The sequence below is a fragment of the Aotus nancymaae genome, unplaced genomic scaffold (genome assembly GCF_030222135.1).
Source record: "Aotus nancymaae isolate 86718 unplaced genomic scaffold, 86718_ANA_hifiasm-v0.15.2.pri h1tg000161l, whole genome shotgun sequence".
Lineage (NCBI taxonomy): Eukaryota > Metazoa > Chordata > Mammalia > Primates > Aotidae > Aotus > Aotus nancymaae.
Window position 1 is genome coordinate 29,923 of NW_026988576.1, and position 22,847 is coordinate 52,769.

Consider the following 22,847-nt stretch of genomic DNA (forward strand, 5'->3'; position numbering starts at 1 on the left):
TCCAAATGAATTCATATTTTTATTAGCAGAGCACAAACGAGAGGGACAGTGGCTTAACTGTCTTGTGACCGTGAAGGTGTGTATTAGGAGAATGTGCTATGCTCAGAGGAGAGAATTCAGTCCCGAAAAGCAGATCTGTTAATTAGCTCATGCTCCCTCTGCTGGCTGACTTCTTTGGTCTCAGCAGAGAAGAGTGGCAAAGGGTAAAATATGGAAGAAGTGAACTGCACTGGTTGAATAACCTAAACATGTACCTAACTATACTAAAATCACACCGACACATCATTAGAGAAAGGCACAAATCGATTCTCCTCTAAAATTTATCAGTGATCAAAAGATTCATATACATTAGCAGTCAGGTGATATTTTCTTTAATCCCAGCTGTGTAAAGAGCCACCATTTTATGGCTTTGCATAGAGAAAACAAGAATTTTTAAACACATCTTAAAAAAAAAATCAGCAACTGGGAGGCCGAGGTGGGCAGATCTCCTGAGGTCAGGAGTTCGAGAGCAGTCTGGGTAACATGGTGAAGCCCGTCTCTACTAAAACACAAAAATATTAGCTGGGCGTGGTGGCACATGCCTGTAGTCTCAGCTACTTGGGGGGCTGAGGCACAAGAATCACTTGAACCTGCGAGGCGGAGGTTGCAGTGAGCTGAGATGGCACCATTGTACTCCAGCCTGGGTGACAGAGCAAGACTCCGCATCAAAAAAAGAAAAAAAAAATCAGCAATGATATACCTCTAGTAACATCACAATCTATCTTGAAAATACATTTGTACGACTGTTTTCTCCTCACAAGTATGTCTTTAAAAAGCAAGATACAAAACAAGCCTATGTAAATTAATTCCGCTTCTCATGCACAAGCAGACCTCATCAATAATAGAAAGAATCTTTTGATCTCTCTTTTGTAAGGCAAAGATCTTTCTGTAACAGATTGTGAACAATGAGCCTTTTTCTTGTTTTATCTCCGGCCCTGTTTTCGGAAGACCCCAAATCAATGTTTGCCCAACTAAAAAAATGTTTTGTCCCTCAATCATCTTTGTAATCGCTCATTACTGTAATACTGAAGTTAAAGTGGGTTATACCTATATGTTGCATTTTTAAAGTCGTTTTACGTTAACGCTCCTGAGATCTAGAGACAAATTCTGTGCTATCTTCTTTCAGGGACACACTGAACGAGATTACGAGCCCAAATGCATGAATTCCTGATCCCACTTGTGGAGTACGTGGTGTTGAATCTTCTTACCCTTACTTTTCAGATGGGAGGACATGAAAACCCAGAGCAGAAATTAGAGGCAAGAGTTAGGACTGAAAGAGTCAGCAGATACTAACTCTCCGATCTCAGAGTGCTTCTCTTTAGGTGAATTAAATAAACTCATACGCCAGAAGCACTCACGGGTAAAGTTTTTGAAGGTGCATTCTGTTTTGTTAGTGCCACTAAACCCTCTGGCAGTAACTGAAACTATTGATTGACCTTGATAATAAGGAGGACTCACTTCTCCCTCATTAGCTACATTAGAGAGGGACTGGAAGCAAAGGAGAATTCTAACATACCAAAAAAATTTCCTTGAAGCCGCTGAAAAGTTCTCGAACAACTTTCCTCATCTGGGGCACCAGTTTGAATATGCGCAGAGGTCTCAGGCACCGAAGGACCATGAGGAGCTGAGCTCCCGATTCAGCAGGGACATTCTGAGGCATCCAACAAAGAAATATAAGGCTCACCTGAAGGGAAAAAACAATCTCTGGAATTATACCGTTCATCCCCTGCTATTTACATTTTCTGAGAGCCAACAGGCCACAACTTTTCACTTAGCAGAGATTCCACTCCTGGGTTGTATGTGCAGTCTGTTAACTTTAAACAACAAAGCTCATCTAGACTTGCTAGAGGCCTCAAAGGAAAGTCATCATGTTTATGCAGGAAAGAAATGGCGGTGTCCACACCGGAAGTGTTGTGTGTTTGTGTTTGTATACACCAGTGCATTGTATACACCAGTGCATTTTGCTCCTTCTTTTAACTTACTATGCTGGACGCTTTGCTGATGTCAATGTGGTTGGAATTCCTTTTATCAAGGTTACCACTATTTTGTCAGTGATCTGCAGCATGCTACCTGTTCATGATCACAATTCCCCTTGTCGTGTCTGCAAAGACATTGATTTCATGCCTTCTTGGTCATATAGAAAAAATAAAAAATTCTTTCAGCCCATTTCTATGATTTTCCAGCGAGTTTTACTGGACGGTTGAATCAGCACCTGCTATATCCACGTATTTTATGCATTGGAATCAGGACAGAGGTCCAATCACAATCACTTTAGTTTGCTTTCAACAATAAGGGGCTCATAATCAATAACATGGTTTACATGAGACAAACTTTTTTTTTTAGTGTAGAAGCCATAAGATTTGTAGGATGCAAACTAGGCTTGCTATGTTAGACCTTATTAATGTATGTCTCATTCGTACATAAAATTGCGACTGGTGTATTTGAACAATGTAACTATCCATAGATCTTTATGATGCTTTTAATTTAGATTTTACAAGCATGGCCCTTATCTGCATATAATGAACTACTCTAGAGTCCATTTAAGAATTCATTGGGGCATCTAAACCTCTGTGACTCATACATCCTGCTCTTATATCAAGAAATGCAGGAGATTTTACAAAACCATTACACTTTGATTTAGGAAATAACGAAAGACTTACAAGATATATAAATATGTCCATTACTCCGCCAAAGTCCCTGATGACAGCAGTTGGAGTGAAAAATAAGCCATCTGCCATAATCTTCAGATTAAGCTCAATGCTCATGAATATCACAAACACATACTCAGCAATCTGAAATGGGCAAAAGACAGTTTGGTTACAATGAACGGAAAAATTGCAGGTCAGTATTTTACCTCCCAGCTGTAAGCTGAGATTCATTTAGCAGCAGTACCTGCAAAGTAGGTGCATGCATGACTCTTCGAAAGGGGGACTCAAACATCATGGAAATGCAAGAGCAGATGGTTACGATGATCATGACCCAGTCCAGGTAAGTGACCAATCCCAGCAAATCACTGCCAAAGACCAAACAAAATTGAGAAACATCAATGTTCCGGGAAAAGCTTCCAAGAGTCAGAGATGATGGCTTCTGTGACTCTGTCAACATGACTGGTATTTTAAAAACATGATTCCCCAATCAACTATTTCATAACATTGTATAGCAAGAAAATAAAAGAGAATTTTAATATTTTAATGCAGCATAAAATAGTACATGAAAACTTCAAATGTACACGGAAAATGAGGTTTGTAATGCTTACTAAAGTTGATGGTACTTTGTATTTTTCACAGCTCCTGTGACAGGGTCTGTTTTAGATCTGTAAGAGAACACATCTATAAAATTCTGCATCATAGTATAAGCATGTTTTGCTAAAAACGTATTTGCAAACATCTCATTTACCTAAAATCTCTTTTATATCCTCTATAAAATATCCATTATAAAATATGTTAACTGTAGGTGACTCTGGAGGTCAGAGAACATTAGATGAAAGAAAAAATCCAAAGAACGTGCAGTCGATGCTTATGAAAGGAAAGTTTTGGATTTCTCAAAATACTTGATTTTCGACTTTGTGACTTCATTCAGAATTTTCTGACATGGGTAGTACAAAATTAAATTTTGAGTTTCATTTAAAAATACTCATTTAAAATCTTTGCCTTAATAGTTCAAGAATGTTATTCAAAATTAGTTAATTCAATACTCCGTAATTTAAATAGACTTCCTCCCCCTGCATTTAACTGTGATATTGTAGAATGGTTTATGGAGAATTTCTTGGGAGGAGGGTTCATTGTTTTTACTTTCAGGAAGCCTGTGAGCACCGTCAGTGAGATTCCTTACAGTCTTTGTCTGTGTATCCCCAATTACAACAAAGTCTTCATCAACTGTATTCAACATCAGCTGTGTTGCTGATAAAAGGGAAACTACACCACTCCAAGTGAAGTGGAGAATTAGCCATGACATGTTAAGGTGCAGGTAGCCAACAGGATCATTCAAGATAAAGAAACCTACTCGAGATGGATCAATCTCTACACTGGCATTTTCTTCCAGTTTACTTTGAAAACTCATGGAAGATGTTAATAATTATGACTCAGTTGATTTAAATTGTGAGTCTTTATAGAACAGCAGAAAGAACAATAGCCTGGCAATCAAGAGAGAGCCACGTACTAGCTGGGTCCCTGAACAAAGCCCTCAACTTCTGCACACTTAAGTGTCCTCCTCTGTTGAAGGAGGGGACACACAAATAACACTGAGTGGTCCCCGAGGTCTCTTCCATCCCTGAAATGTTAAAATAGTGTGTATTAGTTTCCTTAAGCTGCTGTAACAAAGCACCACTGGTGCTTAAGACTGGGTGGCTTAAGCAACATAAGTTTATTTTATCATAGTCCTAGAGGCTGGAAGTCCAAGATCAAGGTGCCAGCTGTGTGCATTGGTTCCTTCCGAGGGCTGTGAGCGGAAAACCTGTTCCAGGGCTCTCTCCTTGACCTGTGGAGAGCCGTCTTCTCCCTATGTGTCTTGCATGGTCTTCTCTTCTGTGTATGTCTGCATCCAAATGTTCTCTCCTTATAAGGAAACAAGTCATATTGGATTAGGGCCCACCCTAATGACCTCATTTTAATTTAATTAACTTATTTAAAATTCCTTTTTCCAAATATGGTCACATTCTGAGGTTCTGAGGGCTCAGACTCCATCATATGGATTTTCAGGTTGAGCAATTCAGTCCATAACAGAGAGTGATTATCATATGCTACTTATTAACAACAAAGAAATCAATTTACTTAAATGATGGCATCAGGGACGGTCCAACCACATAATGGGAATATGGAACGTTCTCTCATTTCCTCCAGGACTCTTAATGTCTTTGGAACATTTACTTAAAGGTTCTGATATGGTTTCGCTCTGTGTGCACATTCAAATCTCATCTTGAATTATAGCTCCCGTAATTCCCACGTGTTGTGGGAGGGACCCAGTGGGAGATAACTGAATCATGGGAGTGGTCTCCCCCATGCTGTTCTTGCAGTAGTGAATAAGTCTCACGAGATCTGATGGTTTTGTGAGGGGTTTCTGCCTTCACTTCTCTCTCAGTCTCTCTTGTCTGTGCCATGTAAGATGTGCCTTTTGCCTTTCTCCATGATTGTGAGGCCCACCCAGTCACTTGGAACTATGAGTCCCTTAAACCTCTTTTTCTTTACAAATTACCCAGTCTCAAGGATGTCTTTATCAGCAGTGTGAAAATGGACTAATAGAGGTATGCTTGACAAAAATCCATTTCATCCATTATCTGCCTGTCAAACTTGCCTTAGGTATCCACAGATACAGTGTCTTCAAGGTTCACCCTACTGATGGCTTCTTACACACTTCTTCCATGGTGGGAGGGTGGAGACAGCGGGCAGTGAGTTTCCTTCGTATAACAGTTGGTAACGAAAGCACTAATCAACTTTCTTTCTACTTTACATTATTCTCCAATAAACCAATTAAGGTATTTTTACCACAAAGAAACTACAAGCCTGATGGAAGACATGGACAATGACCTTCATTTCACCACGTCCTTTTGTCTCAGTCTTTCCAAAATAAAATATGGAATGCTGATATAAACGTATCAGGCAACTGCTACAATGCACAAACAAAAATGGCTGCTTTGTGTTTCATCAATGCGAGTTTTCTATAAATGTTAACTACTTGTGACCTCTTTGTTTTCCACCTGGTCGGGTGCTCCGCAAAGAGAAGCAGCATGATTAATTAGTCCACAGTTTATTTTGTGACCCCATTAGGATTACACGTTCTTTCTTCTTCATATGACAACACTCCTGCTGTTTGCACGACTTGGGCCAAACACCTGGCTGAAATGAAGTGTACTCACGCGTTGAAGCGCGCTCGGACCACCACCCGGCAAAAGTTTCTGAACCTGTGTTCTCGCCCCACTATGAACAGGGGCTTATCAAAGTACGGGTGGTTCTCCCTGAGTTCCTCTTCTTGCACTTTCCTGGAAGGAGAAATTCATGAGAGAATAAGGCTAAGGGAAATTTCGCCATTCCCAAATGGGAGCCATGGGACACTGCGGCAGCCTGTACCTTTTCATCTCGGCTTGCTCCTTTTTTTCCTGGATCATCTTTATTTCACTGTCTTCTCTTTGTGCATTTCTGTATCTCACTGTATTGGAATGCTAGAAATAAATTAAAAGGGGGTATGCTAAAATAGGAGGTTTCTGAATGCAAAATATATTATCAGTTAAAAAAATTAAAACCAATATCTCTATATATAAAGTATACTAATTATATATAGACTGTTAAATATATACTTATATATATTTATATTAAATGTATATTTTATAATAAATATGCATATTTATACTAAATGTATGTATTTACAATAACTATGTACATTTACACTAAATGTATATATTTATATTAAATATGCATATTTATAAATATATATTTACAATAAATATGTATGTTTATATGAAATGCATATATTTACAATATGTATGTATATTTATACTAAATGTATATATTTACATTAACTATGTATATATGAAATGTATACATTTATTAAATATCTAAATTTATAGTATATATAATATGTATGAGATTAAATATATATAATGGCCACAGTTATATATATCATGTTATATATATATAGTACAGTTATATATATGTTTTATATATATATACTATATATGTTTTATATATGTATAGTTTATATAGTTACACATATATATAATAGCCACTCTTAGCAGGAGTGTTTTTTCCTCTAAAACATAATTCATTCAGCACATGTTGACTGAAACCCTATTATGTTCCAGGCACTGTTCTAGCGTGTAGGAGATGGGAAGTGGAAACAAAATATCCCTGTTCTCATACGACTGATGTTCTAGTCAGTGGGAGACAGAAAAAAAAATAATTCAAAATAAGTAAATATGTTAGAGGATGCTTAGTGATCTGATTTAAAAAAAATCACAGTGGATCAGAGGTATACGAAATGCTAGAACATTATGATTTTAAATGAACAGGTCGAGGTAGATCTCAATATGAAGGTACTATTTGAGGAAGACTGGAAGGGTGTGAGGGTGCAGGCTGAGGTAGGCCTGCAGATATGTGTTCTTCCAGAGCTGAGAGCAGGCCTGGCATGTCTACACGTGGAATATGCAGGAGGCCAATGCGGGCAAATCTAAGAGAGGTGAGCAGGCCATGCAGGGCCTTCCCAGCCCTCAGATGGACCCCATGGAACGTGCAGGGCCAGAGTTCCAATAACTCAGTAGATTTTAAAGAAAGCACTCCTTAGACTTAATTATCTATATCCCCTATCATCCAGAATAAGCGAAAAAGTTAAAATTCTCTAATCTAAATGTCTCCTTTGTGGAAGAAAAGACATTATAAGAATTTATTGGAAACAATCAGAACCCCATGGCATTTTGCTTTAGAGAGGGTGGGAGATAGATTTTGCTATACTTCTATATGAGAAATATGGTAGAAAGTCTCTGAAGAAGACGTAAGCCTCCAGCATTGAGACTATTCAAACACGGCCTTTGCTGTCTATGTTTAAACACATATTTTCAAAGACACATTCTGATTTGATTCTTAAGCAGGTTGTACATTTCTATGGAAACATATTGAAGGAAGGCGCTTTGAATGAGGGTTGCCTCTGCATTTTCACTTTAAATTGTTCTGCATGCAATATGCCTGACTCTGCAATTCTAAGTGCACAGATCACGTGTTGGATTTGATGGCAATTCCATGTCAACAATATGGTAGCCAATCAGATAGGGCTCTGGATATTAAAAATCATGGCCGTAAAAGATCTCTGTGCCAATGAGAACCATGTCTATAGGGTATTAGTGATGGCAGGCATTCACATCAACTACTTCTAGCTCTTGATTTTGCCTGGAACACTCAATAAAAATCATCTACTTGGACTAAAACAGCAGTTTCTACAGAATGAAAGCAGATGTAGTAGGCCAAACCCTCCAAAAACTCAAGAAATAAGAGGTAAGTGGTGAAAAAGAGAAAAACAAAATAACCCTAAGGCTTTGCTAACTTTCTCTTGCTAGTTCTCCTTTCTCAAGTGCCATCCTTGGCTCTGAACATTCAAGACTGCTTTTTTAGCCAGTTTACCCAGATTCAACCTAAGGCCTGTCTTTTAATCAGGGCTTCATAATGATAGTTATTTAATATGCTTTTCCCAGCTCTCTGACTGTAATCTTTGCATGGTATAGCTGCTGGGCTGTCTAACGCTTGGCTTCTCTGCATTTTTTCATGGCTCCTTCATTTCATTTGGGTCTCTAGGATAACGTAGAGGGGTCTACAATAACCATTCTATCTAAAAATCCCTGCCCCCAAATCCCCACCTTTGGTTTCTTCACGTGACTTCATTTTACTTTACAAAGAGAATTTGTCACGGTAATGGAGAGATGGTGGAAAATAAAAAGAAATCACTCCAGAAATTCCATTACATATTTACAAACTTATTATCTGTCTCCTATTCTAAGCTCCAGGAGGGCATCGAGTCTATCTTATTTCCCTACTGCTCCTCATTCCTTAGAAGAGGACCCAGCACATAACAAACACTTGATAGCTATTTACAGAGCCAGGAAATAAATGCATAAATGACCTAGAGTCTAAAACTAAAAAACTTTCTTGGGAAATACGAGGTAGTTTTTGACAGAAAAATTCTTCTAGAAATAAAATTTCACTTTCTAATATGTAAAGCCCTGAAATTATAGACCCTCGATCTAGATTCTAGAATATTTGATACTTAGTAAATATTCAAAGTCAATGATGCAAATCAGTCCGACATAAAACGCTTAAAGTGTCTTTAACTTCGAGTCAAATGCAACTGATATGGCACTTTTGTGTTACTATTTTAACTAAGACATGTGCTTTGTGTGGGATGACCGGAGTTTTCTGCTGTTAACAGTTACTTCTGGTACTTGGCTACATAATTCATATCCTGAGTTTCCTGATTCCCTCTGGTATGAAGTCTTAAGGAGACATGAGAATGCAGCAGAAAGACCCAGGCACTGACATTGTCTAAGCAGTCATTTGAATACATTTTCATAATCAGGTTTCTGAAATCCAAAGCGCTGCTTAAAACTTACATCTTGAGTCAGAGTTTCAAGAGATTTCCCCCTGCTGATCCTCTGGCTGTTTGAGCCGTGTCTTAGTGACCTAAAACAACCACAGTCACTGGTTAATACATCTCAAGATCAAACTGGCCTTTCAAGCAATGACCATGATAAAATCAAAATAAAAACACTTTTTCTGTTACAACGCCACAAATGCCTATGATTTCTTTTCATAGCAAAAGCTTCCAGTCTCCCCATATGTCTTTGATCCCATCTAACAAAATTCAGAATTTTTCCTTCTGATCATAAAAGTGAGAATTTGGCCATCTCTAAGGAAAAGGATGGTGAAGTAGAGATTTTTTGAATCTTTGGATCTGATTAAGTGTTTCATTATTTTAACAAACAGCAAATAGGCTCGGTTCCTCAGCCATGTCTGTCTAGCAGGCAGGGCTGACAGCGGTGGCTGTGTACAGTGACCATTTCCTATAAAACCCCTTTCCTTAGCGTCTCTGAAGCCCTGTTTTCCCGAGTATTTACCTGCGCTCTTGGCGGATATGATGCTGCACGCTGAGGATTGACCTCTCCTTTGCCGGCTGCCCCTCGAATGATCCGCTCAGCATGCGCTGTCGGGTGCAAGCTCTAGAAAAAAAAAAAAGGAGCCCAAGATAAATGCATGGTTTGGACACTTGGGATGAATAATACATAAGTGCTCATTACTTTTATTATTTTAAAGGTAACACCAATGAAAAGACAAAATACAGCAAATGATGTATAATTACAAAGGAAAATGAACTTCACGCTCTGTGTCAAGAAGACTTACAAAGCAGAATTATCACAGCTATGAAAGAGGGGCTGGAAAATAAACAGAAAGCTCGTCTGTGGCCTCTCTTCCTTCTGCCTCCTCCCTCCTCTCCAAAAATAATGGTAGAGCTTCTGTCAGGACACCGTAAGCAGGAAGGCCAGCCTACCCACAGTGATATGGTTTGGCTGTGTCCCCACCCAAATCTCATCTTGAATTCCCACATATTGTGGGAGGGACCTGGTGAAAGGTAATTGAATCATGGGGCCAGGTCTTTCTCGTGCTGTTCTCGTGATTGTGAGTAAGTTTCACAAGATCTGATGGTTTTAAAAAGGGGAGTTTCCCTGTACAAGCTCTCTTCTCTTGTCTGCTGGCACTTGAGACATGGTTTTCACCTTCCGCCATGATTGTGGGGCCTCCCCCGCCACATGGAACTCTAAGGTCAATAAACCTCTTTCTTTCATAAATTGCCCAGTCTCAGGTATGTCTTTATTAGCAGCATGAAAACAGACTAATACACACAGCCAATCATGATGTCGGTTTCTAATAAACCCCCTTTGGGAAGGATTTGTCCACTCAGCCTCCTGGAATGATGAAATATACGTTCCAAGGAGATTTTGCAGAACTTTAGAAAAACAGGAAAACATAAAGTTTAGAAGCAAAAATGAGTCATAAAGAGAAGTAACTAAAGCTGGAATTATGCACAACAATGTGAACATAACACGACTGAACTGTACACTTAGAAATGGTTGAGATGGCAAATGTTATGTGTTGTTTTTAAAACCACAATTAAAAAAAAAAGCACACAGCTTTTGGAATTATTACCTACAGAAACCTTGATCGGAAGCTTGCAGCTTACTGGTAACCGGTTACCACTTGGTTTATATTCTCTAAACCATGAAGACTTTTACAAATATGTTCTCTTTAGACCATAATGGGGCTTGTGTTAATTTCAGATTTGCTAATGAATGAAAGGAATTGGGTGGCCTAACACCTGTGGTGTGAACAATTTTGGTGAGAAAAAAAAAAAAATCTTCTCCAGAAAATTTTCTCCAACTGGGAATGATAGGAATTCCCTCGAGATAGTTGGTAAGTGGCAAGAAAATAACACAAGGCATTAAAAGACCTGTGTGCCAGAAGTTACACTGTTAGGGACTAGTTGGGTGATCTTTGGGCCCGACTCCCTTATTGGTAAAATGAAGAGAAAGACTTGCTCTGAAAGATAGCTCATAGGTTGAAAAATCAATGATTTTGTGATATGCAAATCGAATGATACTTTATTTGCTCAACACCTGAACATATAATCCTGCCATTTTTACGTAATATTTTCATATTCATGTTTCTTAAGATGCATTTCTTGAATGGTTTTGAATATTATTACTGTCTGTCTCAGAGTTCAGATCTTTGAGAAAAGGATATGTATGTGCTTAGCATACTTAAAATAGCTCTTATGATACATGTATAATAGAGGCATTTTAAAGTGCTTAAAGATAACATATTTATATTATTAAGAACTTACATAATATCACATAAGAACTTAGTTTATAATAATATATAAGAACTTATTAAATGTCATATTTAAGTACTTAAAAATAATTTTAATGTGATGAAGATAATTATGGTGAATATCTATGAAAAAATCATACAAATTCACTGAATGTAAATGTATTCTTGGAAACATACCCCAAATAATCACTATTTTTCACTTACTAAAAACAGCATGAAGCAACTTTTGAACAGATATATAAATATGTCTAAAGAGAACATTCTGAAAAATCTAATCCCCTTATACAAGGAGACCACTGGCCACACACAAGTTCCTGGTGCATGAGGGAAGGACCGCAGATGGAAGTTGTAACCCTGAGATTGGATGGTGGACACAGGAGCAAGGGAATGGGAAGGAGGTTTTATAATCCTTTGGCCTGCGGCTCACCTGGACATTGAAAGAGGTATAGAAATATTCCCACAATAGGATGTTGCTCATAGTGAAACGGCCTTGTAGTACCTAAGCCATTGTCACATTCCTTGGCCATGTAAGAAATTTTGCTAGTTTGGAAAATACCAGTGTTGGCAGAAAGCTCTAGACGTCAGTTGGACACAATCAGATCTGCTAAGAGGTTTCATATACTCAAGTCCAATGTGCCCAGGTTCATACAAAAGCATGGTGAAAGTTTGCTTTATTATTTTTTAAAGGAAATACAATCTACCATGTATAAGCATATACAGTGAGGCAAACCATTAAATACCAAATAGTGTTTTAACATGCACAGTATATGACAGACTGATATAAATGGGTTCTGAAAAGTAACATAAAATGAGAAATGAATATTTCACCTATATGAAAGCACAAAAAAATGACTTGTTATATACTCCATGTTCCTACAGTATGTTATTAACCGAGATTGTTTAATGCTTACGGTTATCATTAGTTATTCCCCTTACTAGGCTGTGAGTAGATTAGGGACCACTTTATCACTCAGCCTCCCATTCCTGGGAAGTTCGGTTCCTGGCCCTCAGGCTGCTTGATGAACAGAATGAGTAATTGAAAAGGTGGGGAGGTGTATATGTGCCACATTTTTCCTGTCCAGTCTATCATCGATGGGCATTTGGGTTGGTTCCAGGTCTTTGCTATTGTAAACTGTGCTGCAATGAATATTTGTGTGCATGTGTCCTTAGAGTAGAACGATTTATAATCCTCTGGATATATACCCAGTAATGGGATTGCTGGGTCAAATGGAATTTCTATTTCTAGGTCCTTGAGGAATCGCCACACTGTCTTCCACAATGGTTGAACTAATTTACACTCCCACCAACAGTGTAAAAGTGTTCCTATTTCTGCACATTCTCTCCAGCATCTGTTGTCTCCAGATTTTTTCATGATTGCCATTCTAACTGGCATGAGATGGTATCTCAATGTACCTGGAAACCATCATTCTCAGCAAACTGACACAAGAACACAAAATCAAACATCACATGTTCTCACTCATAGACGGGTGTTGAACAATGGGAACACATGGACACAGGGAGGGGAGCACTATACACTGGGGTCTGTTGGGGGGAGTGGGAGGGACAGCGGGGGGTGGGGAGTTGGGGAGAGATAGCATGGGGAGAAATGCCACATATAGGTGAAGGGGAGGAAGGCAGCAAATCACACTGCCACGTATGCACCTATGCAACAATCTTGCATGTTTTTCACATGTACCCCAAAATCTAAAATGCAATAAAAAAAGAAAAAAAAAAAAAGAAAAGGTGGGGAGGGTGAGTAGGGAGGGCAGCAGCGGGTGTGTGGGGATTGTGTGGCCTCTGCAGTGTAGCTGCTGATGGAAAGTTCTGCCTTTGTCTGGAAGCCTAATGGAGAAGATGAGTTGAGAAAACACAGCTTGAGAAGCACACACTTCAGCTTTTATAAGTTGTGGGACTTAGATAGGTGATGTGCTTTCTCTGAGCCTCCATTTCTCATATGCAAAATGTGGAGAACAATAATGCCTTTCCTTCTGACTTCAGAGGGAGTTGGAAGAAGATGATTATGAGTGTGACAGTGCTTTGGAAACATAGACACTTTCTTAGAATTTTAGTTGCTATTATTCCCTGTTGTATCTTGTCCTGCGTCATGGCGGATGTTAAAACACTCTACAGAAGAAAAAAAAACAAAAGCAAAAAACAAAAATTAAAAAACAAAAACACTCTACATAGCACTGGGGACTGAGCAGCAAGTTTGGCAGAGGATGATAGTGGGAGCCAAGTCTTTTCGGTTCTGACCAATAGTGACATCCCCTCTGGACTCACGCTGCAGCCTCTTAACTGGTCTCCATGCCTCCACTCTCAATAAACATACGGCATTATCGTCCCAAACCAAATGTTCTCTCGAATGAATGTCCATATGGTATTGTGGTAGGCAGGTTTCTGAGATTACCCTGATGATCTCTGCCCTCTGGGTGTCATGCCCTTGGGTACTTCCCTCCCCTTGAATGTGGGTGGCACTTAGTGACTTCCTTCTAACAAGCGGAAGAATGGCAGAGATTGCAGGACACTCTAACTTCTGTCTCCCTAGCGCTCCCTCTCTCTCTCTCCCTCTCTCATGCTGACTTGCTCTTGCATTCTTGCTTGCTTGCCCATGAAGCAAGCTGCATGCTGTGAGGTGCTCTGTGGAGAGTTCCACTTGCGGAGGAATCCAGCAAACCGCTTGGAACTGAGGCCTTCATATCACAGCTCACGAGGACTGAGTGGTATTCTTCCCACTCAAGTCCAAACACACGCAACTTGGAGAGACACACGATTAAGTGATGCCCAGATTCCTGACTAAAACTGTGAGATGAAAATGTGTTGTTTAAATCACTTAAGTTTGGCAGTAATTTGTTATGCAGCAACAGATCACGAATGCAGTTATTATCACTGCCTTAAAAAGACTAGGCCTAACGGGCAGTGTGGCTTACAAAGCCCTGTGTGGTCTCCCTCTAACCTCTACTTCCGGCCTCGTCTTTACCAGGAGAAACCTCATTCTTTCCATGCCATTCTCTGTGGTCTTTTAGTTCTTCACAGACGCCATGTTCCAAAGAGCTCTAAGAGAGCAGGGGTTGTCTTTAAAATTGTTCATGATTATTTCTCAGCTCTTGTCCACAGTAGGTGCTCAATAAATATTTGTGGAATGAATGAACCTTGAAATTCTGTGAAGATCAAATATTTTAATTTCTTTTTTGATCACTCCATGCTTTTGAAGCATGAAAATAATCACGGACGAAACAGCATGTGTTTAAAATATGCTTTTTAAAGGGGCAAGTTAAACAATCTTAATTTTATCTCAAGTTAGATTACGATGCCACTGAAGAATAATGAGCTGCATACCTACACTAGAAGAGACAGTAATGAAAAAAAAGACACTGATTCTTGCAACTAAAAAATTCATAAATTCTTCTCTATGTTGTATATGAAAGATACTAGGGAAGCCTGAAAGCCAGCGCGGAGCAGAGCAGGCTGTGGCAGGTGAATTCATCTCCATTTCTTTAACTGGAGATCTGATCTGTCACTGGGAACGTGGCCTCCATATACCTCCTCTTACAGGAATCTAATACTTGCAAGCCCAAATAGTGAATAACTACAGAATTTGAGATTTATTTTATATAAGAAATGAGATGAACACATCCTTAACGTTACCAAGCAATAGATCTACCCAGAAGGAGAAGTGCTTCAATATTCCATGGTGTTATATTTTGCCATTTTAAATTTTTCACTAGGATTGAGATGCCTTTTGGTCTCATATAAGGACAAATGAGGTACGTCTTCAGGAAGAAAATGGTCATTTATTTGCTGCCCAGAGTAAAAGCAAAGCTAATACTGGAAAAACACTGTGATCTTCAGGGACAGTCTCACTTTTCTTAGGGGAAAGACTGGCTAGTGTCAGGTATCAAAGTTTTTAACATCACCCTTAGATCTCTTCATAATGCCAAGTACGAGAAGGCCAGTTTCTTAGGAACTCCATCTAGTGGCTTGATATAAAAAATTGTCCTGCCTCCTTGGCTTCTGCAACTGGGAGGCACAAGACTTCAAGTGTCTGGTGAAAAATAATGAAGTCTTTTGTCTTGTCTGAGTGAGGAAATTCTGCATTATGCAGGCATATGTAATCCCTTTATTCCTGTTCCCTGGAGGAGAATTACAGTGAGGCATTTTCCTTTTCCCAGTTGGGGTTAATGTTATGCCCTCTCTACCTTTGAAAGTAAAACAAGATGAGGACCCCTGAGGATGATTCAAATGTGGGAATATTCTTCAGCAAACACACATTCCCAGTTGCAAAAATATTACCCCTGGTTTCTTGCCAAGCCTTTGAGAAAAAAAATATATGAAAGATTGAGCCTTTTTTTCCCCCTGCATTGCCTTTGTGCTGTGGAATTTCAATTGCTCCTTATATGACAGCCATATATATACATATATATAATCTTTTATGGAGGTTGGGAAAAGAGAATCATGTCTTGAAATTGTCTCTATTTTTCTTGACATTTCTCCATCTAAAATATTTTTAAATTGGCCCAAAGATTATGGTTATAGGAGAGATCTTTGGAGCTTTATTAGCCTTTAAACACCACTAGTTGTTTATAGACACAGCAGCAGGGGGTCCCCGCTTCTTTTCTTCTTTGTCTCCAGGTCTTCTTTCTTAATGTCCCAGAACAGGGGTGGGGGAAAAGCCTATACATTCTGTAATGAAAGGGAGAGGCCTATGAGTCTTCAAATTATTTTCACTCATTATAGAAAAGTTAGATTACACATACCATCTGGTATTAAATGTAATTACCAAAGGAACTGCAGTATAACTTTGCAGAGCATTACATTTGAGGGATTTTGCTCAAATCTCGAACTCCACAAGTAATACATTTTAAAGTATTATCCGAGCTTGGTTAATGTAATGTAATCACATTAGCAGACAACAGGAAAATAGTCTTTCAGTGGTAATCATGTAAAACTATGACTGTATAACTAAGAGAATAGATAATGAGTATTTCCTGGAAATGGCTCTTACCTGACTCCACTAGAGTGACAATGTGATCTTCCCAAGTAGAGACAACAGCGGATGCTAATGGGTGAGCTCGTCGGTAATGGCCTCTTGCTGAGATGAGGAAAAAGCTGCATTTTTATCCTAGTGGATACCCCACTCCTTTGTGAATCAGCCCTGTCCCGAGTAAATGGATCTGGCTCTTTCATAGCAACCGCGAGTTAGTTCTTCCCAATCTCGTGTTATTCATAAAAATGTTTTCATAGAAATGTGAGTACATGGGCGACCAGGACTTCATTGTAGGCAGAAAATAAAATAAACCTCGAATGTCTTTATCTTAGGAACTTATACCCATACTATAAACAAAAAAGAAAAATTAACTCATGAGAAATCCATGCCTTCAGTGCACCTATTCAATTTCAGCATGAAAAGTATCTGCAACCGCCCATCATTCACTGGGCTTCAAATCTAGTAACCCAACTACTGCCTCAGAAAAGTGCAAATTACAACGCAAAGGCTAAACTTTCTACTACAATAAAAGTGAAATTTTGTAAATATTGCAGAAACGGTACTGGCCAATTTTCAACAGATATGTATTCTATTTTTTATACGACTTTATACTCCAGTGATAAAATAAGAAAAGAAAGACCTTGTTAAAATATCTTCCCATCTCTATGGTTTTGTCTCTCACAGAAAGTCATATAGCTGGAATCATACAGTATGTAGACTTTTCAGACTGGCTTCTTTTACTTAGTAACATGCGTTTATGTTTACACCATGTCTTTTCATGATGATAACTCATTTCTTTTCCATGCTAAATAATTATTCCACTCTCTGGATGGACCACAGTGTGTGCTTGTCCATTCTCCTACTGAAGGACATCTTGGCTGCTTCCAAGTTTTGGCAATTATCAATAAAGCTGCCATAAACATCAATGCACGTCTATGGAGACACATAGCTATGTATTTCTATGTGCATTTCTATGTCTGTAGAAACAGTTAAAAAGATCACTGGTTGCTGGGGTTTGTGGTAAGGGAAGGATGAACAGGTGGAGCACAGAGGATTTTTAGAGCACTGAAATTATGCTGTATGATATTGTAATGGTAGATACACGTCATCACATATGTGTCCAAACCCACAGAATGTTCTACTCTAGGAGTGAACCCTAGTGTAAACTACAGACTTTGGGTGATAGGGATGTGTCAGTGTAGGTTCATCACTTGTAACAAATGTACTGCTCTGGTGGGGATGTTAATAGTTGGGGAGGCTGTGCCTGTGTGTGGGCAGAAGGTACATGGGAAATCTTTGTACCTTTGCTCCATTTTGCTGTGAACCTAAAACGGCTCAAAAAAATAAAGTTTATTAAAAAAAAAGCCAAAACTTCCCAGGTTGGGTGCGGTGGCTCATGGCTGCAATGCCAGCACTTTGAGAGGCATCACCTGAGGTCGGTAGTTTGAGACCAGCCTGACCAACATGGAGAAACCCCGTCACTACTAAAAATACAAAATTAGCCTGGCATGGTGGTGCATGTCTGTAATCCCAGCTACTTGGGAGGCTGGGAGACAGGAGAATCACTTGAACCTGGGAGGCAGAGGTTGCGGTGAGCCAAGATCTTGCCACTGCACTCCAGCCTGGGTGACAAGAGTGAAACTCCATCTCAAAAACTCAGTAGCCCTTCTAATCCATAACACTATTATATTCACTTTTGGGTTTATCTAAAAACAATCTACAAATCATGTTATCTCAATAAAATATAATATATTTTGATTACCACAAATCAGATACTATCTAAAAATGTGTTTAGAATATATTATTTTTGTTTTAGTTATATTTTGCCACTTTTAGATCTTTACTATTTTATGTTTTATGCAAAACCATAAAGCCACACACATCTTGTCTCCTTAGTTTATGGTTCTCTGAATACACTTAATTTTCATCTATCTACTTAGTTTATTTCCAAATAGCCTTTCAACTACCCTACCTGAGTTTTTAAGGGTCCGGAAAATCTTAAGAAAAAGCCATTAATAACTAGGCAGCCTTAATAGAATTGCAAAGACAAATATTTATGATAGTAATTCTCAATACTCTATTCTCTTAAAACTTGGGATTATTCATACCAAAGTCTGATTAAAAAAATTGCTGCTATCTCAGGGAGTTGGCACAAACCCTAGGCTGCAGGGGTCTCTGCCTTTCTCTCATCTGTAGGGTCAGGCCAGTACCCTCCCTTTCCACTGAGGAGTGCAGCTCAAAGGTCCAGGGGACACTGTAACACACTCAGTTCCTCGAAGCAGTGTTGAGGGTGTCTTGCTAGTTCAGCCCAGAACGTAGAGCTGCAGAGAAATAACATGACCTTATCCAAGGCTGCTGAATAGCTGGGCTGACCTATGGAACAATAATTCTGAAAGGAGAACTTTCCAAATGGGAAAAAGCAAACGGTGTGAAATGTCTAGCATGTGAAAGACACTCCAGAGATATTTCTTGAATGAATGCATGAATTCTTGGGGGCACTTTCTTTCAGGAAAAAAATCCAGCTAATGTCATTTAAGAAATTGCAGATTAATAAATACATAGTGATTTTATACATATGTAAGTAGTATATAAGCTGCATGTATAGTCATTACATGATTCTTTTAAAATGATGAATAAAACAAAAACCCTATGTATTTTATTAAACCTGTTTAAGTTTTTTGGGTAGTAAGTAGCATTAAACTAAAGACTATTCCTTAAGGCTTAAAAATTATTAATATAAGCGCATGGCAAAGAAAGCTACGTTATAAAACCAAATGTCAGAATGTAAACATCATATGAGACTGAGCATTTGAAAGGTTATAAAGATATTTTCCTTGTTAAGGAGGTACTCATGGCAAACCATAAAAGGATGAAACTTTCAAAAATAATGTAAAATGTTTAATTGTTTTATTTTGACGTTTCTCTATTCATTCAGCCTCGCAGGAATGATAATGCATTTTTGCTCAATTTCAGGGCTTTGAATTAGAGGAAATCTCAACAAAGGTAGGGACGCCTTTGAAAGCACATTGCTATTTGTTTCTGATTTTGCCCGATGCAGAGAAAAGGTCACTGCCTTTTGAAAAGAAGCTTTCTTTAGTGGAGCTGAACGATGTAGTCTAAGTCAGAACAACAACAAATTTAATAGCAATCTTGGATTTTATAATTCAGGTAGTGGAACATTCTCTCTCTCACAATCCTCTTCACATGAGTCTTAAAAAACAGTGACACAGATGCCTGTTCATGCCAAGCCAATCATCTGCATTTTAGCATGGACCAGTATTCTCAAGTTCTGTAAAAATAGCCTACTTTTTTATTTTCTCATCAAAGATTTCTCAAATATATCCAAGAATTCATTTCTATTTCTCAAAACATCAATTAATTTAAAAAAGTACAAGAACATGAATTAAAGATGATTATATGTAGAAATGGGTGATTCTACCTGTGAGTCACATACCTCAGGCACTAGGGCCCTTCCTCCCTGAAAGACTTCTTCCTCTGTGGGCTGGAATTTCCTGTTCATAGTAATGTATATAACATACTTTCTGTTAGAATAATGTGGATCCTGTTTCAAATGGAAGATGGATATTTGGAAATGTGGGTCCCGTGAGAACTAAGACCCCTGGCAGCTTTCCAGCTACATTTCCAGGGCTGAGAGCTGAGGGCTCTGTGTCAATATGACTTGACTTGTCCAGGAAGGTAAAGCTGTCAACCAGTCAGCAATTTTACTGTTGGCTTCAGGCACTTCCCCTGAATTCATTTATCGGAACTACAGACTGCCGGGCCAACCCCTTTCTCCAGACACTAGGTCGCTCAATTGGTCAAGCTAGACACCTATAAATAATTGGTATTCATTAGGATTTTTGTCAAGAATCTACCCAGTGGGGTCCATCAATCCCAAACTTGAAAAAAATACGATATATAAAAATCAGTAGTATTTGTTTGTTAAAGGTAATACACGTGTCTGGTTAAAAATCTAAAAGGCACAAAAGGAAAAATAAATTTCGTGTGTGAAGAGGACACAGAAGGTCACCATTTATTTTTCTTCTTCTTAGATCACCCGAGTCAAGGAGGAGAATGAAATCAGACGGGCAAACTCCCTGTAAAGAACGGATAACTCAAATGTTGAGCCAAAGTCAGGGGAAAGAACATGGAAAGCCGTGGAGAAGCACCAGGCAGGTCACTTTCCCTACCTGGTCCTCAACTACAGCACTGCCGTCTTCAGAACAGTAACTATGACTTGTCCACATCAAGCATCTTCAATGGTCCTCAACTCGTATCAGGAATTCTGCCCAATCTCAAATAGACCTCCATCCTATGGACGCTGAAACCCAAACCCAAAGCCCTATAAATATCCACCTCTGACCTATCCCTTCTGAGACACTGTGAAGACAACGAGGCAGCGTCCCTTACTGGAATAAGCATTACATTTCACTGTTTGGTCGATGGATTATTCAGACAACCTTTTTAAGGTAGACGAGAAACCTGAGGGTCAGATGTGTGAGTTGTTCAAGGCTACAGAGAAGCAGAGCCTGATGCCAGCCAGCGGGGATTGAATACCAAGTCTAGTATCCTACAGGAGAACTGGAGGGGACCTGAAGATCGCCTCATCCCCGCTCCCATGGAGTAGACACGAGAGCTGAGAATTTAAATTAATTGCCCGTTTACCCAGCCGGGCCTCCAGAAACTTTAAGTCAGGGAGTTGCTTTGTTTAATTTTTTTCCCAAATATTTGTCATTTTTTGAACAGTTATCCTAAGATACTAATATTTCATAAAAGCTTCCTCTTCTTATAGTACTCTGGATTTAAAGTTGATGTGATTTATCTCCATCTGCACACAAATTAGGACGAATGCCAACCTGTGATGTTTGCCAAAATGACCCAGCTCAGGTCTTTTGTTCCAGCCTCCCTATACTTCTCTTACTTACCTCCCTGGCGAGGAACCTCTTGGATGAGACTAAAGACAATAATTCTATGAAAATAAGAAACCTAGAAAGTTAAAAGTGATAGAACACTGAAGCGGCAGTCTCTGTCAGACTTAATTGTATCTAGGTAGACCCATCTATTAAAAGATGGAATCTGCATCCCCTTTGTCTTAAAGCCCTTTCATTTTTTAAAAGCCTTCTTTTGAAATGCAAGTGGTCCTGGGAGACCCCACTGCGAAGTTACCAGGAATCCTTGCAGTTTAATCCACAGGCAGCAAGCTTGGAGCCTGGGAGAGCGGAGTCTCTAGAGGCAGCAAGAAGACACTGAAAGGGTGGTGGAGAGCTTTTTCTCCTTCACTATTTTGTGGAAGGTTATTCAAATCAATTGTCCTGAGGTTACTGCAAATATTTTCCTTTTTTCAAAAAATCATTTTTCCCCCTCATCTTTTTCCTTTTAGCTGCTATTGTTCCTAGAAAAACAGCATAAACGATGCCCACAAACACCCATAGACACAGACCCAATCTATTCTTGACTTTTTAACTAATGGATCACTTTATAATGCAGGTATAGTATCACTGCCACTGTTATGACTACGATTAGTGGTGACGTGATAAGTACTCCCAAAGCATCAGTTTGAGATTTTGCATTTGCCCTTCATTCATGCAGAGACTAGTGTAGAAACAATGAAGAAACCATTCCCACAGAAGAAAAAGCGAAATGGCTTTATAAGATCAAATTTGTATTTAAAAAATTCCTCTTTTTTTTTCAAATTACGGCTTTTTATTTCCTGAGATCCACAAAGTAACATAGCTCAGGCAGTTCTAAAGCACTGCCTCTCATTCTGCATTATGCTGGGCTGTAGTAAAATACTATTGGCTCTGGGTATCCCCTAACTACACCATTGTTGAGCAAATTTGAGGGGTCTATATTCCCTGATAGTCTTAAAAATATTGCTTATGTACATTATGTAATTAAAAAAGCAGAAAACACTTCTGTATATTTGAAAATCAGCAACTAAATTCCTCTTGTTCCATGTTAAATAGAAGAATGTCATTTCTAGCATTATTGTGTTTGTGCTTGAAAATAATTTTGAGAAAAAAGTTGGAGATTCTTAGTCATCCAATCTATTCAATTTTATGACATTGTGCACTTTTAAAATCAGTTTTCATTGTCAAACCAATTAGCTGAATCTGTCAGAAAAAGTCTGGATTTATTTTTCTATTCAAATAACATGTAACCACATGCCCTTGTGACAATCATGTTATTTCTAAGGCCCAACTCTAAGGTGGACAGTTTTGGGAAGGAAGTTATCCATAAAATTGTCACCTGGATAAATAATAAGGCATGGCCCCATGGGACCCTCCTTTTGGAGAAAGCCAGGTGGGAACGGTCCTTTTACTTGACAACCCAGAGGATTTTACATCCAGATTAATACACAGCATAGCTTCTGGATGAGTGAGAATTTTACCTTTGTTTTGTGAACTGAGAGAGGGATAAATAAGGATAGGAGGGCGAAAAAGGTAAAGTGACAGGTCTATTTTAGG

The 22,847-nt window shown here is 38.8% G+C and overlaps 1 protein-coding gene across 1 annotated transcript in view; it reads right to left on the reverse strand.

The window, feature by feature from the left end:
* The window catches only part of NALCN (sodium leak channel, non-selective), a gene marked incomplete at its 3' end in the record, with an annotated part of 335,842 nt that overhangs the window by 29,916 nt on the left and 283,079 nt on the right, over positions 1 to 22,847 (reverse strand). The window contains exons 19-27 of the mRNA XM_064371774.1: positions 16,399 to 16,485; positions 9,629 to 9,730; positions 9,125 to 9,194; positions 6,102 to 6,193; positions 5,891 to 6,013; positions 3,296 to 3,352; positions 2,932 to 3,052; positions 2,700 to 2,831; positions 1,556 to 1,723 (exon numbers count right to left, since the gene is read on the reverse strand). Coding sequence (XP_064227844.1) covers positions 1,556 to 1,723; positions 2,700 to 2,831; positions 2,932 to 3,052; positions 3,296 to 3,352; positions 5,891 to 6,013; positions 6,102 to 6,193; positions 9,125 to 9,194; positions 9,629 to 9,730; positions 16,399 to 16,485 — 952 coding nt within the window. The remainder of the gene's footprint in view (positions 1 to 1,555; positions 1,724 to 2,699; positions 2,832 to 2,931; positions 3,053 to 3,295; positions 3,353 to 5,890; positions 6,014 to 6,101; positions 6,194 to 9,124; positions 9,195 to 9,628; positions 9,731 to 16,398; positions 16,486 to 22,847) is intronic.